General features: G+C 42.3%; 2 protein-coding genes across 3 annotated transcripts; both read right to left on the minus strand.

The window, feature by feature from the left end:
• Positions 1–413: 413 nt before the first annotated feature.
• LOC139387244 (G-protein coupled receptor 55-like) lies at positions 414–4,231 on the minus strand. 2 transcript variants are annotated; one of them, XM_071133349.1, is made up of 3 exons: positions 4,214–4,231; positions 2,629–3,361; positions 414–913 (listed from the first exon to the last, which is right to left on the minus strand). In XM_071133349.1, the coding sequence occupies exons 1-3, from the start codon at positions 4,225–4,227 to the stop codon at positions 704–706; spliced, it is 957 nt and encodes a 318-aa protein (XP_070989450.1). In that variant the 5' UTR covers positions 4,228–4,231; the 3' UTR covers positions 414–703. The 2 variants fall into 2 exon arrangements, with proteins under 2 accessions (XP_070989450.1, XP_070989452.1); XM_071133351.1 differs by lacking the exon at positions 4,214–4,231 and adding an exon at positions 3,527–3,532.
• A 2,275-nt stretch (positions 4,232–6,506) lies between these two features.
• LOC139387230 (protein SNORC-like) lies at positions 6,507–16,936 on the minus strand. The gene is made up of 4 exons (XM_071133331.1): positions 16,738–16,936; positions 16,316–16,463; positions 8,092–8,262; positions 6,507–7,744 (listed from the first exon to the last, which is right to left on the minus strand). The coding sequence occupies exons 1-4, from the start codon at positions 16,738–16,740 to the stop codon at positions 7,635–7,637; spliced, it is 432 nt and encodes a 143-aa protein (XP_070989432.1). The 5' UTR covers positions 16,741–16,936; the 3' UTR covers positions 6,507–7,634.
• Positions 16,937–17,070: the final 134 nt, after the last annotated feature.

Below are 17,070 nucleotides of genomic sequence, written 5' to 3' on the forward strand. Positions count from 1 at the left end.
AGTTTCTGGACTTGAACCCCATTGGAAACCTGTGGTTTAAATTGAAGAGGGCAGTCCATAAACGCAGACCAAGGAAATATTCTGGAAAGGTTCTGTTTAGAGGAGTGGTCAAAGATCCCTTCCAATGTGTTCTCCAATCTCATAAAACATTTCAGAAAAAGGCTCAGTGTCATTATTCTTGCAAGGGGTGGGTGCTGGACTACTGAAAAATGGGGATCCATATCTTTTTGAGATTTAAAAAAAATGACTTGTTAAACAAAATCTCTTTCTCTGAGCAATTGTATTAGCATAAAATAATATGATTTTCTTTCTTTAAAATGTAGCATACAATACAGCTCAGTATTTGTATAATTTATTTTACACAGTCTTTTTTGATCATCTATATCAAGGGATCCAATTACTTTCGACCTGACTGTATGTCTTAGCCCACGTATTGTGTGACTTATAGAGCTCATGAATGCCTATTGTAAGCAAATTGACTTCTCCTATTCAACCTACAATACCTTGTTGTCCTTCAACCTACCTTGTTGTCTAGGTATTCAACAATAAACACTCCTTTTTCCGTGTCGACGTCCTTTGTCCTCCAACAGTGGCAGAATGTCTCACAAACCTAGTCAGATTACAGCCAGTAACTTCCCAGTGGGCGAAAATGGATAAAACGTAATTTCATTTTGGCTCAGTGTTTTTTCCTCCATGGGTCTCGTCAGAGCTCCGAGGTGCTGGTGGTGGCTCTCTTCTGGCTCATGGACCTCCTGAAGGTAAAGGTCTGCTTGGAGCTCCTCACCTCCGTGGTGATGAAGTAGTAACACAGAGCGTCTAGACAGCACGTGATGTTGGCCAGACTCATGGTCACCTGAATGTACAAGCTGATCCTTGTCTTGGCCAAGCAGTCCTCGATCAGGCGTTGATGCACCTGGGAGGACAAAGAGGATTAGATAGAGGTTATGCCTGTCAGGTCAGGTCACACGGCCAGGAAAAACTCTGAGCAATAACAGACCAGAGCGAAAGGATGAAGATAGCCCGAGATAATCACAGTACCAGTCAAAAGTTTGGACACACCTACTCATTCAAGGGGTTTTCTTTATTTGTACTGTTTTCTACATTGCAGAATAATAGTGAAGACATCAAAACTGTGAAATAACTCATATGGAATCATGCAGTTACCAAAAAAGTGTTAAACAATTTTTTGTTGTTGTTGAGATTCTTCAAAGTAGCCACCCTTTGCCTTGATGACAGCTTTGCATACTCTTGGCATTCTCTCAACCAGCTTCACCTGGAATGCTTTTCCAACCGTCTTGAAGGAGTTCCCACATATGCTGAGCACTTGCTGGCTGCTTTTCCTTTACTCTGCGGTCCAACTCATCCCAAACCATCTTAATTGGGTTGAGGTCAGGTGATTGTGGAGGCCAGGTCATCTGATGCAACACTCCACTCTCCTTGGTAAAATATCCCTTACACAGCCTGGAGTGTGTTTTGGGTCATTCAACAGGAGTTGAAAAACAAATGATAGTCCCACTAAGTGCAAACCAGATTGCTGCAGAATGCAGTGGTAGCCATGCTGGTAAAGTGTGCCTTGAATTCTAAATAAATCACTGACAGTGTCACCAGCAAAGCACCCACATACCATCACACCTCCTCCTCCATGCTTCACGGTGGGAACCAACATGCGGAGATCATCCGTTCATCTACTCTCCGTCTCATCAGACCAAAGGACAGATTTCCACCGGTCTAATGTCCATTGCTCGTGTTTCTTGGCCCAAGCATGTCTTTTCTTTTAATTGGGGTCCTTTATAAGTGGTTTCTTTGCAGCAATTCAACCATGAAGGCCTGATTCACACAGTCTCCTCTGAACAGTTGATGTTCAGATGTGTCTGTTACTTAAACTCTGTGAAGCATTTATTTGGGCTGCAATCTGAGGTGCAGTTAACTCTATTGAACTTATCCTCTGCAGCAGAGGTAACTCCAGGTCTTCCTTTCCTGTGGCAGTCCTCATGAGAGCCAGTTTCATCATAGCGCTTGATGGTTATTGCGACTGCACTTGAAGAAACTTTCAAAGTTCTGGAAATGTTCCGTATTGACTGACCTTCATGTCTTAAAGTAATGATGGACTGTAATTTCTTTGTACTTATTTGAGCTGTCCTTGCCATAATATGGACTTGGTCTTTTACTAAATAGGGCTATCTTCTGTATACCACCCCTACCTTTTCACAACACAACTGATTGGCTCAAAAGCATTAAGAAGGAAATCAATTCCACAAATTAACTTTTAACAAGGCACACCTGTCAATTGAAATGTCTTCCAGGTGACTACCTCATGAAGCTGGTTGAGAGAATGCCAAGAGTGTACAAAGCTGTCATCAAGGCAAAGTGTGGCTACTTCGAAGAATCTCAAATATAAATAGATTTTGATTTGTTTAACACTTTTTTGGATACTACATGATTCCATATGAGTTATTTCATAGTTTTGATGTCTTCACTATTATTCTACAATGAGGAAAATAGTACAAATCAAGAAAACCCCTGGAATGAGTAGATGGGTCCAAACTTTTGACTGGTACTGTATGTGCACAAAAGATAACCTTAAGAAAGTATTTATGGCATTTCTAGCTAGCCTTATTATTAACTCACCAGGAACTGCAGCAGGATGCCCAGGTGGCTGGGTGTGAATGGGACCAGGAAGGCGCAAAGACTACTGTAGATGATCTTCACGCAGCTTCTGCTTTTAGGGCTCTCCTGGCCCGACTGCCTCAGTGTCCGGATGCTTTGGGCTGAACACACCACCAGCACCAGGGCCGGCCCCACGAACCCGAAGCTCAACAGGCAGCCGATCACCTTTGGATGCCAGCCCTCCTTTGAGAACGTGTGGAAGCAGTGGAAGGACCCTGTTTCCTCCTTGCGGAACCCATAGATGGGGGAGATGCTCCCCAGCACCACCACCCAAATCAGGATGCAGGTCCACAGAGCAGCCCGGGGGGAACGGAGCTGCTTGGCGCGGAATGGGTGGCATATGGCCACCCAGCGGTCCACAGCAATGCAGGCGATGGTATAGATGCTGCCGTACATCCCCACGAAGTAAAGGCTCTCCAGGAGGGAGCAGAGGAAGCGGTGGTGGGCCGCCCATTGGTGGTTGGTGGCGTGCATCTTGAAGGGGAGCAGGAGGAGGAGAAGGAGGTCCATGAGGGCTAGGTTGGTCATGTAGATGGTGGACTCGCTCCACTTGCGGAGGAAGATGCAGAAAACAACCAGGGCGAGGACGTTGAGGATAAGGCCAAACACGAAGATGGGCACGTAGATGACGAGCTCCAGTGATGTCATCAGGTGGTCCACCTCGTCGAAGGAGCAGTTGGTTTCCATGGCGTCGCTGAGGGGTCAAAGGGAGAAACTGGTTGGTGCTTTATTTAGTTAATGAAGGCATACTGCAATGTATTATTGTTATGTGATTGCTTTTGAATAAAGTACCCTGTATGTAAAATGTTTATGCAAAATGTATATGGAAAATGTAGCGGAAAAGCTGTAAAAAACAAACAAGATATGTTTCCTCCGAAGCAGTGGGGTGGTGGATGGGTTAATAAAGCATAAAGAAATATACAAAATAAAAAATCTTAAAGGAAAGACTTCTAAAAGGAATTATGGTATTTTGATTGTGGATTAATTATACATAAAGGTAATAGCCGTACTATCTTAGAATTGTTTAGCTTTTTTCCTCCCAATTATCTTTCCACTACCGTGATATTTAGCAAGCTTGTACCTATATACCCCAGATACCATTTGAAAGGCAAGTGCATCACCCACACGCTCGCACACATACACACACGCGTCATTATGCAAAACCACATTCCCTTACTTGTGCGAGCACAGTATCTGTACCCTTCTCACGTACAGAAGCAGTGCCTGCCTGATTTAATGTGAGAATCCTTAACCTCTTCACTACCCGTCTGCTCGCCAAACAGCCAGAGTATTCCAAACAAAAATGCTATTTTGGCTGGCTCTCTCTTGTAAAGAGCTCTCAATTAATGTAAACAGTTAAAAGGAAGGTTTGAAAAATGTGAACCCAATTCAGACTGTTCAATTTGAATGGGTTATGCTTTAAAGGAGTAAAAGATGACTTCTGGTTTTGTTTATTACATTGTTATAGATAAAGTAATGAAATCAAAAATGTTGTGCCAATTCTGTTGTAATGATGAAATAGAATACAGTACAAGTGAAACCTTACCTTATAGATGCCATTCTGCTGGTGCGTCTGTCTATCAGTCTGTCTATCTGTCTGTCCGTTCCAGACACAGTAGTTTCACAGTTCTGTTTTTTTCTTCTTCCCATGACCACTTCCTATATGTGACATAGCCTCAGTTGTCTACAGTAGCTGGATAGGGGTTCTATGCAGCAGAACATTGGGTGAAGTCTGTGACATCCTTAAGACAAAGAGATAGCAGACCACAACAAACAATGTAAACAATCACTTGAGAACATAGTATCATCCTGCTATCACATATATGAAAATATATTAACGCTGATTTTTAAAATGTGCTTATTTCTTATAGAAATGTTCAAACTAAGTCAGTCTGTCTGCGGTAGTGTAGCCACACAAGGCTCCCGAGTGGCACAGCAGTCTAAGGCAATGCATCTCAGTGCTAGAGGCGTCACTACCGACACCCTGGTTTTAATCCAGGCTGTATCACAACCGGCAGTGATTGGGAGTCCCATAGGGCGGCGCACAATTGGCCTAGCGCCGTCCAGGTTTGGCCGGTGTAGGCGGTCATTGTAAATAAGAATTTGTTCTTAACGGACTTGCCTAGGTTAAATAAAGGTACAAAAAATTGGGTAAGACAGCCACATTCCTTTTGAACAAAAGGTGAAAACTAAAGTGCTTTTTACAGTGTCTCTAATGTTGAATTCAAACGTATAGTTCATTGTCGTGGAAAAACTCTTGGTCACACCATACTTTAAGTGGTTTCTTAAGAAGGTTATGTTGAAATGAAGTCTGAGACACTTTGATGACACAACAGACATGAAAGGGCTCATGATTGCGTGACAGCAGTCTGTTCTTATGTACAGTAATTGAGGATTTCCTGGTTTCGACTGGAGGCATAGAAACCATGCTGAATCAAGGTTGTCATCTCTCTCATCAAAGGGATTGAATATATAATTGTCATTATATATCTTATACAAAGCTATTACTCAAATTTTTACTGATAATACTGTAAACCATACTCATTCATGAAAAGATCATTGATGGTCAAAAATGAACTATTTCATCAACATTATTCTCCAATCATGTTGAATTTTTCTGGACAGCATTCTACTATCAATCAAATGTGTTTATGAAGACCTTTTTTACATTAGCCGATGTCAAATAATGCTATACAGAAACCCAGCCTAAAACCCCAAACAGTGAGCAATGCAGATGTAGAAGCTACAGTGATATGAGCTATATAGAACATACTGCACCATATCAACTTTTTTATGACAACTTTGAGGAAGCACCCGATTATGATCAAGATAACTTCAATGTTTTACGGGGAAATACATTTGTTTTTACTCCCCCTAGTGGAATGTTGTATTTATTATGGATCCAGCAAAATTAAGTTTATACAATTTAAAAAACAGAATACATTCACAGATTTCACAACACACTGTGCGCCCTCAGGCCCCTACTCCACCACTACCACATATCTGCAGTACTAAATCTGTGTGTGCGTGTGTATAGTGCGTATGTGTGTGTCGGTACCTATGTTTGTGTTGCTTCACAGTCCCATGTTTATTTTTTATCCGTTATTTAAATGTAATTTTACTGCTTGCATCAAATACTTGATGTGGAATAGAGTTCCATGTAGTCATGGCTCTATGTAGTACTGTGCGCCTCCCATAGTCAGTTCTGGACTTGGGGACTGTGAAGAGACCTTTGGTGGCATATCTTGTGGGGTATGCATGGGTGTCGAAACTGTGTGGCAGTAATTCAAACAGACAGCTCGGTACATTCAACATGTCAATACTGCTCATACATACAAGTAGTGACAAAGTCAATCTCTCCTGTTCCACTGCTCAACTATACCACTGATTGACAGTGAATGATAATCCATTACTATTTCCCTTTTGAGGAGTAACTGGTGTGCCATTCTAACCTTTGACTCTTGTCAGTGTCCTGATCATATACAATTGATTATATTCCCATGTTCCTGATGACTTGGGTCTTTTCCCAACCAGAACCCATAGAGCCAGTTCTAATCTGGAACCATGATGGAAGTTTTACACATTTTATTGTGCTCCCATGACTCATTTGTTCCAGTTTCACTAAGCGTCAAACGTGCTGCTGACTAGCACATCCGGAACCTGTGAGTGAGTGACTTCCACTCGTCAGTGGGTATTTGTGTCAGTCCAACACAATAACTTATGACAACACCTGTTTGTATTGTGATTGGATGAATGAAGCCCTTTATTCTGCCTTACAGATAAACTTGGTGCACCAATATATTACACATATACATTTGAAATAAATGACAAGACTAATATTTGGTTGTAGGAAGTGATTTATACAATATAAAACAGTTCAAACAGGTGATATTACCTTAAAGAATATTTGTTTTACATAAGCATTAGTTAGTTGATTGGTAAAACGCAAGAGTAATACAGAGAAAATCTAAATATTATACAACGCTTCCCATCAATCCCCCCAAAAAACACAAACAGTCATTCTGCCGTTTAATAGGCAAGGTTAATATTTGCTTTGCAGGTAAAAAAAAAAAAAAAAAAAATGTACCCTGTTTGTTTATTTATTGACGACGCCAGCATTTTCATATTAAAATATTATAGTTCTGGGTCACTATCAATGTGTTCGTTCCAATGGAAAATGGCAAACGTTTCTTAAATTAAAAAAAATACTATTTGCCTATAAAAGGTAGCACATTGTGTGCATTGTGAAAATATTCTCTCATGAGATAAGATCATTCAAAATAACATTTGATCATACAAGTGAATTCTGTGTTGTACATTTGGTAAATCATTTCATTTTTCATTCTACTGTCAATAACACTTCACTTTTAACCAAATGGAGTAGGCACTCAGCAACGTAATAAACATGGTGGATTCATCTTCACAAAGACACACTCATCACACCCGTTCATACACAAAGACAGACAGGATACAGCAACACACAACAGAACCGTCAGAAAAAAAAGTTACTTCTACAAAGATCAGCAAGAACAAATCAAAGCTGGACAAAACATTTCGGCACACAGATCATTACAAGTAAAGTAAAAGGGATTTTATTAAAGCTATGACTTCACACTGGAAGAACCTGCCAGTCTCTAATGTCCTCTTAGGGGAAAATCCTAACTCCCACTTAAGCCTCCAATTGACAACGTAATAGTGGACATGGGGGGCCAACAAGAACAGCATGATTATAGTAGCTAGAGTCTGACGGTATTTTATTGTCAGTTGCTCTTCAAGGCCAAAAGGGACCTGCCACATTCAATTATAGCATCCAGGGTTGTAGAGGGTTTCACTTTCACAATGTGTGTATAAGGGAAACAGAGTGAATGGGAGAACATTTAGAGAATGGGGAAAAACAATAAAGATAGATGAATGGAAGTGACAAAGAAGTGAAAGAGAGAGATTGAAAGAAAGAGGAGGAAGTGGCTCTAGGAAGCAGTGAACTTCCTGAGTGTAATGACAATGAGGGCGAGGAGGACTGAAGCCCCCAGGACGACTGCGATGACGATGGCTGTGATGGCACCCGGGCCCAGAACACCTGGATACAGGGGCACACAGAGAACACACAACGAGCAAAGGTCAGAGGTTAGGCCACCAACCTGACACTCGAGTATAAAGCAGGATTGTCAAGTCAAGGTCGAATTTGATTTAAAATGCATCATCACAGTCTCGATATACTTTACAATGGTGTGGTTTATTACCAATTCAGGGGTTGTGGTGTGGATTTACAGACACAAATAACCCCTCCAGCGAGCTTTGGCCAATGGCTCTTCACATGCAAATGTTTACAGAATATACTATTTTCTAAATCCTCTGGGTATAACCCAAATTCTTTATATTAATAACATTTCAATATTATTTTACTGGTGATGGGAAATGTCTCACTTTCCTCCTCGTCCACGGCCTGTGAGTGGGTGGTGTCCTCGTATTCGAAGGTCAACACACTCTCTGTCATATCCTGGAAGGGGTCTTTGGTGGTGACTTCATACGCCCCCTCTCCGGACAGCGTGTCCTGGTTGTCCCCTTGTAAAGTGGGTGTGGGGTCTGCCGCAGTCTCTGTGAACAACAGCAGTGCAACAGTGTGTGTGTGTGTTTCCAATTTGGGCTTGTTCAAATAGTTAGAGTCTATAACTGTTTAAATGTAGCATCTTGTACATATTTGTAGTGCAAATGTGTGGAAAACATAAGTCCATTGGAAAACAGACATTCTGACCTCAATGGGACTAACTGGTTAAACAAAAAACATGAGGATAACTCAACGAGCTCAGTCATACACGCACTTTCACTTTCAGCTACATTTAGTTATATAAATAAAACAACCCCGAGGTAAAAGTGTGAACTGAAAATATGACAAATGTTACATTACACATAATAGTTGGTCTAAGGAGTAGCTTTGCTGGTCTGGCGGCTGCTAATGTGAGGGACAGAGCTGTGAATGTCAGCTAGAGTACTGACAGAGCTACATGTTAGCCAGAGTCTTTGACGCTGCAGTGGAAAGAGGGCTAAGCTAGCGGTTCATTCCACGAAACAGTGCCTATTTTTTTTGCGTCTGATATTTTAAATAGAAATTGTGCATCAATAAATTCATGATATTAAATGACGTGCCCTTCTTTATATACCAGGGAAAACTCAACACATCTGCATTTGGACAAGTCCCTCTTCAACCCTGTCACTTCGAGGAAGATTTTGATCCACTTCATCCCAAAATGTCACCATCATTGTAAAGCTCTAGTTATTTTGTTGCTTTGACAAGAGTCATTTCGGGAAGATAGAACCAGCTCATCTGAAGTCAACCATTTCCTGGTGTTTTGTGGTGGAAAACCTAGCGGTTCAAGAATAACAAGTCAACCCTGTTACCCATAGATAGACAGGCTGGAAAAATGTTAACAATGTCATTTGGTTTGTGAAGCTTGCATTCATTTGCCACTCCCTGTTGCACACAAGCTTCCATTCCCACTGTCACAGGGGGAATTAAAATAGTCAACCCTGTTACTTTATTTGGCACTTACTACAGTAATTGTATTATTTAACCTCTTGAAAAGGGAAAACACTTCTTATGAAGCTGAACATGTGCTCCATGACAGAATATTAAAATTAGGTGAAATTAAGTTGTTTTTTACCCAAGTTACACTTCTCAAAAGGCACAGAATCTGTGGAAGAACTAATAGCTTTTCTGTGCTGCTCTGCTAGCAGCTTAAGACCCAGAAAGGAAGGCTTTGTAGAGGATCAGCACTATCTGTACACAGTTCAGGTAGCCTCCACTGTGTGCTCGCTCAACTCCTCCGCACACCTCGCTCTTCTCTCCACCCTGCATCTCCCCTCTCTCCTGCGTCTCTCACTCCTCTCACCTACATTCCACAGGTCCTAGCATTGAGGTGGTATGCGACTTTTCACACCTTCATAGTACCCATGGAATCCAGATCTCTTTAAAAAAAAAGCTGTCTCTCGATGTTCGCCAGTAGAAGGCAAGGCTCAAGAGTACTAAGAGTGGATTCTGGATATGGCCAATTAAATTGACTAAAATGCAACATAATTCTCTCCAATGATCTGAGAAACACTGTGTCCTCGATGGCTGGTGTTAAAGGGGAATGGAAACAGTAGGATTTAGAACGCCAGCTAACTAACTGTAAAGCACCGTTCCCCTTCAAGCGCACAGCTGAGCGACCTTGCTTTTTTGAATCTATGGAACGGGGAAAATTCGATCCCAATCACCTAAGAAAAACAAACCGTCCACACACACGCATGTATGATGCACACACAAGCCCACCCATTCACTCACTGACTCAACCGACCCAAGCTCACGCTTCACATACCAACAAAACCATAAACATATTTACACCTAGGCTATTTACAACAGACATATTTACCTTCCAGCTATGAAGACACCCACTCTAAACTTCATAACCTTACTTAACACTGCAAATCTCACAACCAAACATTCCCACTCACCATAGCTAATAAGTTTTATCCTGAAAATACACAAACATCACTTCAAAAGATTGAATGTCCTTATGCGGGAGACAATTCCAACGATAAATACAGAATCATGACCAACAACCTATGTCCATTGTGGCCCATCCTTACGACTTAGAATTCCAACACCACACAAAAACTGGTGATAGATAACCCTGTTGGTGATGGCCTGTGTACTCCGGTCTGTACACAGACAATCTTTTGAACTGATACATTTGGCTGTGTATTTTCAAGACGATCAGATAAAAAAAAGGGTATTAGCTATGGTGAGTGGGAATGCTTGGTTAGGAGATGTTCAGAGTTCAGTGATGGCCTGTGTACTGCAGCCTTTACCCAGGCGGGGTATAGGCCGGGCAAGCGGGTGGGGTGAGTATTTCTGCTGCGTGTGTTGACTCGTGTTAGCATGTGGCTTCCTGTGCAGGGGCTGACTGCAGGTACAGAGCCCTGGGCCTCTGGCCAGCCCTGCCATCAATGAGGCCTTCAGCCCATGGCACAAAAGGCATCTTGTGCGTTCAGGGAGGGCGGCTGCAGTCGAGACAGGCTCCAACCGGTAACGGCCAGCCAGCCCCAAACCTACAGTAGCCCCAGCCCCTAGAATGGCCGGGCACTGGACGTCAAACAAGGACGTTTATCAAATAGTGTGTGTGTATGTGTAAAAAGGCTGTGCCTCCTTGCACAGCTTTGTTTAATGAAGACGGGGAGAAAAAAAAGCTCTGATGTTTTTTTCCGTTGGTGTTTGTTTGCCTCGTCAAGGAGGGCAGGAGAAATTTGCTTCTCCGTAATTTCCAGTAATGGCTCCCAGACTTGACCGCAGCGCTACCGTTGACCAGCTGAATCCTCTGTCTTTCATCTCCCACAGATCAACACTGAGCTGTATCTATTCTCATGACGCAGTTTCCAAAGGTGTTCTCACTACCAGTTTCAGGTAATACCAGTCTCCCAAACCCTGCTACCTGGGTCTACACACAACCAATCTGTGACAAGACACTAACATGGGTATCACATCTAGTATGAGTAAGCCCATAGGCTCTCTGTCACTCACTTACAATATGTGAACATTTAAGCAGTTAAGCTAGGGCATCCCTCCATGTCTCATTCGCCCAGAGGAACAGGTCCAAACTCCACTGACCTACACAGCTAATCTGCCTCACTGAAAACCCATGATGATGGAACGTGCCATCTCAGTCTTATGTGCCTCTTGTCCCTGTTAGCTACTGTAGTGTGACCTAGACATGTCAATGAACCACAGACAGAACCCACAGACATTAGGAAAAGGCTGATCTCAGACACTAAAAACAAAGACAGATGTTGGTGGCTTTGACCTCTCCAGTCCAGTCAGGATTTCACACGGCCCGGAGAGATGACAGAGCTTGCAAACGGGCATATGTGAACGCAACACTGCCCGGGCACCTGGTCCTGCGGCTGTGCCCACCTCCAAAAGGGGCATTGCCTGTGCCCGTGTCTTCGCCTCACCTCACCTCTTTGACTGCCTCCCAGGTGGGGTTTACTCCACCTTCCTCCAAACACCTTCTGACAAACCACAGGGCAATAGCTACAAATATCCTGTTTGTGAGGTTCAGAATTTATAGTAGACCTCTCCTCACCACCTGTAGGCTGGTAAAAGCCACAAGTTGGCCAGGAAGGTTTACTACGGCTGGGTCCCATTACTGTAAAACAGCTTCCTTTTCTTGTGTACTTTACTTCAGTGATCACTGGACTATTGGACTATATAAATACATTATAGTCTAAATATTGGAGTATAAATTGTGCCTTCCTGTATTATGCTGCCTTCCTGTATTATACTTCTGCTAAAAAAAAATATATTATATTCTACTGAGCCATTTACCTTGTGTTCGTATTGTTGAGAAGGAACATGAAACTAAGTATGTAATTGGACAATGTATACCATGTGTATCCTGTACAGTTGAAGTCGGAAGTTTACATACACCTTAGCCAAATACATTTAAATTCAGTTTCACAATTCCTGACATTTAATCCTAGTAAAAATTCCCTGTCAGTTAGGCTCACCACTTTATTTTAAGAATGTAATGTCAGAATAATAGTAGAGAGAATGATTTATTTCAGCTTTTCTTTCTTTCATCACATTCCCAGTGGGTCAGAAGTTTACATGCTACCAAATAAAAATTGAGTGTATTGGCCTTAATTGTTTAACATGGGAGAAACAATACGGGTAGCCTTCCACAAAGTTCCCACAATAAGTTGGGTGAGTTTTGGCCCATTCCTCCTGACAGAGATGATGTAACTGGGTCAGGTTTGTAGGCTTCCTTGCTCGCATACACTTTTTCAGTTCTGCCCACAAATGTTCTATAGGATTGAGGTCAGGGCTTTGTGATGGCCACTCCAATACCTTGACTTTGTTGTCCTTAAGCCAATTTGCCACAACTTTGGAAGTATGCTTGGGGCCATTGTCCATTTGGAAGACCCATTTGTGACCAAGCTTTAATTTCCTGACTGATGTCTTGAGGTGCTGCTTCAATATATCCACAATTTTCTTCCTCAAGATGCCATCTATTTTGTGAAGTGCACCAGTCGCTCCTGCAGCAAAGCACCCCCACAACATGATGTTGCCACCCCCTGTGCTTCACGGTTGGGATGGTGTTCTTCGGCTTGCAAGCCTCCCCCTGTTTCCTCCAAACATAACAATGGTCATTATGGCCAAACAGTTCTATTTTTGTTTCATCAGACCAGAGGACATTTCTCCAAAAAGTACAATCTTTGTCCCCATGCGCAGTTGCAAACTGCAGTCTGACTTTTTTTTTAAAGTGGTGGTTTTGGAGCAGTGCCTTATTTCTTGCTGAGCGGCCTTTCAGGTTATGTCGCTTTAGGACTTGTTTTACTGTGGATATAGATACCTATGTATCCGTTTCCTCCAGCATCTTCACAACGTCCTTCACTGTTGTTCTGGGATTGATTTGCACTTTTCGCACCAAAGTACGTTCATCTCTAGGAGACAGAACACGTCTCCAGCCTGAGCGGTATGACGACGGCGTGGTCCCATGGTGTTTATACATGCATACTATTGTTTGTACAGATGAACATGGTACCTTCAGGCATTTGGAAATTGCTCCCAAGGATGAACCAGACTTGTGGAGGTCTACAATTGTTTTTCTTGGTGTCTTTGCTAGTTTCTTTTGATTTTCCCATGATGTCAAGCAAAGAGGCACTGAGTTTGAAGGTAGGCCTTGAAATACAGCCACAGGTACACCTCCATTTGACTCAAATAATGTAAATTAGCCTATCAGAAGCTTCTAAAGCCATGACATAATTTTATGGAATATTGCAAACTGTTTCAAGGCAAAGTCAACTTGATGTATGTAAACTTCTGACCCACTGGAATTGTGATACAGTGAATTATAAGTGAAATAATCTGTCTGTAAACAATTGTTGGAAAAATTACAAAGTAGATGTCCTAACCGACTTACCAAAACTATAGTTTGTTAACAAGAAATTTGTGGAGTAGTTGAAAAACAAGTTTTAAATGACTCCAACCTCAGTGTACGTAAACTTCCGACTTCAACTGTACATACGACTAATACAACTTGAAACCCGGATGAGGTCTCTGGGAGGTTAGTACAGAGGCAGTGTACTATGGCTGCGTCCAAATAATTCTAAACAGCTTTCTGTCCTTATCTACATCCCTTCCGTGATCACTAAGAGATGATGGCTTGGGTCTCGAAGGGGAGAACTTTTGTTTGGGTCCAAATACTGTTAAACGTTTTTTCTTTCCTCGTCTTCTTTTCTTCGTGACCCCTAAGAGAAGAACGACCTGGATAGGTCATGAGTCAGAGCAGTTATAAAATGAGAAAAGGAAGATTTAGGTGGAAACGGTTTAGTAAGCAGCTTGTGTTCTGGCCATGACAGAAGTCATGTGGGTGCAAAACGACATCATTCACATACATCACTCATGGGTTAACTTTGAGATTTGCTGATCTTGTCAAATACAGATTGTGGTGGTGCTGATACTGAATATTATGCTTGTGAGACCATAGACATATCATTGGTACAGGAAATACAAAATGATCAAAAGAAAAAAATCTTAAAATGGAAGTGCAGTTTAAAAAAAGAGAATGCACAAGGTTCCAAGTTGAAATGCTAAACTGAACATAATGATCATGTAAACGTAGATGAAAGAAACGGTGAGCTCAGTAACACCTCAACACTACAAAACGCCTCTTTATCAAGCCATCCAGCTCATCCTACGATGATACAGGTGTGTAACGAATCATTCTAGCCATAAACAACGCCATCCTAGCTCGACATTCTCCGGCATGACATTGATGTCAAAAGCTCAGCCTGGTCACAAAAACAGGGCGGCAGGGTAGCCTAGCGGTTAGAGCGTTGGGACTAGTAACCGAAAGGTTGCAAGATCGAATCCCCGAGCGGACAAGGTACAAATCTGTCGTTCTGCCCCTGTTCCCAGGCTGTCATTGAAAATAAGAATTTGTTCTTAACTGACTTGCTTAGTTAAATAAAAGGTAAAAAAATAATAATAATAACATTGTCCCAGGGCAACAGTGTTGTACAGGTCACCGTTTCGAGGAAGACTTCATCAAACCAACCAGCTCAACCTAAAAATCCTTTAGGTGTGTAACTATCATTCTAGCGATAGACTCTCCGACAAGACATTGACGTCTCAAGCACACTGCTGTCAATGTTCCACTCACTGCTTACTGACAGTTCATTGTTTGGAGGAAGAAGTGGCATGTTTCTGGTGGCTTTAACCCTTGCCCTGACCCTTAGGGCCTTAGGAAAGCAGCACTAAGGCCCTCACAATCCCTGGCTTTGTGGAATCCCCTTCATTCCCATGCCTCGCCTTAGGTTTATCACTTAGGTGTGAGAGTAGGAGAACGAGAGCAAATTGAAGGGAGAAAGAGAGAGAAATTAACAGAGAGGAAGAGGTCAACCGAGAGTGACCTAGAAAGAAAGGGGAGGGATAAAGAGTTAAGAGACCGAGAAATGGAGGGAGAGAAAAAGAGAAATGGAGAAAGCAAAGGGGGGAGAAAGATTGAAAGAGAAACAGGGGGAAATAGAAAGAGAAAAACTAAACGAGAGGGTGAGACTTCCTGCTGATCAACATACAGAATCAGCAGATTGGCTGGAAGACCACACGCACAGAGGGTTCTCGTAAAAATACAACTCTTACACTGTTAAGAGGGACATCAAATAAATTCCAAGTACTTGCTGTCATTTTTAACCAAGTCATCAGTGCAAGTAATTCAAACGTCAGCGGTGAGCTTTACTTTGATAAGCTCCTCTCACATTTAACAATTCTCTAGAAAAAAATGACAAAACCTTGAAGAAGCACATAGAAAAGGTCGACGACACCTGGCAGAGCGAAACCACATCCAGATTGAGCCAATATTGCGTTTCAGAAGGGTTCTAAACATGAGTTATTAGATGAAAGCAAGTGAGTCACCGTGTTTGTCAAAGACTAGCTTTCAGTCTTCTAAATGTCCCTTTTCTCGAACAACTGCATCATTTAAAGTGCAAGGCCTCTCGCAACAGGGCCTCTAGGTCAATAGTGGGGGAAAATGACACGTACACACACTCACCTTGAGCACAGCTAAATATGACCATACTTACCCAATGTCCACTCAAATGAGAAACATTCAGAAAAAACCCTAGAATATTCTGATTCTTTGTCCACTGAAATAAAGTAGAACGTCGATTTGAATAAAATTTTAATGTCCCTGAAATTGCACATAATATTGTTGATGTGCTTGTGGGAGCAAAAGAAAAAGCAAGGAGTATATTTTTGCCTTTCAACTTTCCAACAAATTACCTTCAACAACCCCTGCATTTCTGGTGGCAAATCTTGAGTCTGTTTTACACAAGCACACCCACTTATTTCTAATCCACATCTCTACAGATGACTAAACAACCAAACCAGTGTTCTACCCTTGTCCTCTTGCGGTGAAGTCTAAATGCAATGTCTTAACACACTCATAACATTGTAATAAATACATTTACTGTAGCGGGAACTGTTTTTTGATGCATTCAGACTTGGGATATTCGAAACGTAAAGACCAAATAGACGTATGTATCATATTTTACACTCCTTCCCATGACTAATACAAGGAAAACCAGGAGAGACACTGTCCGGCAGGGAGCTTACCTGAGTGGAGAGTGGCTACCCAGAGGCCGAGGAGGGCCATGAGGACAAGTCTGGAAACGCTGCTGCAGTTGGCCATGTTTCCTGTCTCTGTGAGGAGGATGACTGGACTGGGAGTCTCCAGAGCTCCTGAAGCATGGGCTAGTGAGGGCTGGAGCGAAGGAAAAAGGGGAAGAGAGGTGAAAGAGGGGGAGGAGGGACTGTGTATGAAGACAGAAGTGTCTGGACAGTGCAGACTTTGTCAACACCTCTGAGGAGGGTACACCCACTTCATACTCCTCAGAAAAACAAGGAAATACAACCTAGATGCTGATTAAAGGTTAGTTAAACCGTTTCCACCTGAACAGTTAGGGTTAGGACTGGGGCAGGGTACGCGGATCCTAGATCTACCACCGGGAAACTTCTACTTGGAGAAGAAGACTCACCATCCCAACACCTTCCCAGGCCTCTCAGTCCATCGTCCCATGCTTTCCAGTTGGTCGATCATCGATACAGACTCAGGTACTTTTTCACAAAAGTTCGTATTGGGGTAGTATTATCTGTGGTACTGGTAAGAGGTTATGGGGGGTCAGGTTGCCAGTTGGAGATAGCTATAGGTTGTGAGAAGATATGAGCTTTGCTTCACCAGAGGTGGGTTAGAGTAGTATTGGAACTCAGTGACTGGGATGAGATAAATACACAACGTTGAATCTTACACAGGATAACAAATGTCCTAAAAAAGTGTCAATGTTTAAAAAAAATCTGTCTACAGTGCATCA

The sequence above is a fragment of the Oncorhynchus clarkii genome, chromosome 28 (assembly GCF_045791955.1).
Source record: "Oncorhynchus clarkii lewisi isolate Uvic-CL-2024 chromosome 28, UVic_Ocla_1.0, whole genome shotgun sequence".
NCBI lineage: Eukaryota > Metazoa > Chordata > Actinopteri > Salmoniformes > Salmonidae > Oncorhynchus > Oncorhynchus clarkii.

What these genes read in the sequence shown, in the direction of transcription:
- LOC139387244 (XM_071133349.1), bottom strand. An exon ending in GCATCCTGCTGCAGTTCCTG is followed by an intron (nt 914 to 2,628) that starts GTGAGTTAATAA and finishes TTGTCCTCCCAG; the next exon opens with GTGCATCAACGCCTGATCGA.
- LOC139387230 (XM_071133331.1), bottom strand. An exon ending in GGTAGCCACTCTCCACTCAG is followed by an intron (nt 8,263 to 16,315) that starts GTAAGCTCCCTG and finishes TGTTGTTCACAG; the next exon opens with AGACTGCGGCAGACCCCACA. An exon ending in GGCCGTGGACGAGGAGGAAA is followed by an intron (nt 7,745 to 8,091) that starts GTGAGACATTTC and finishes CCCTGTATCCAG; the next exon opens with GTGTTCTGGGCCCGGGTGCC.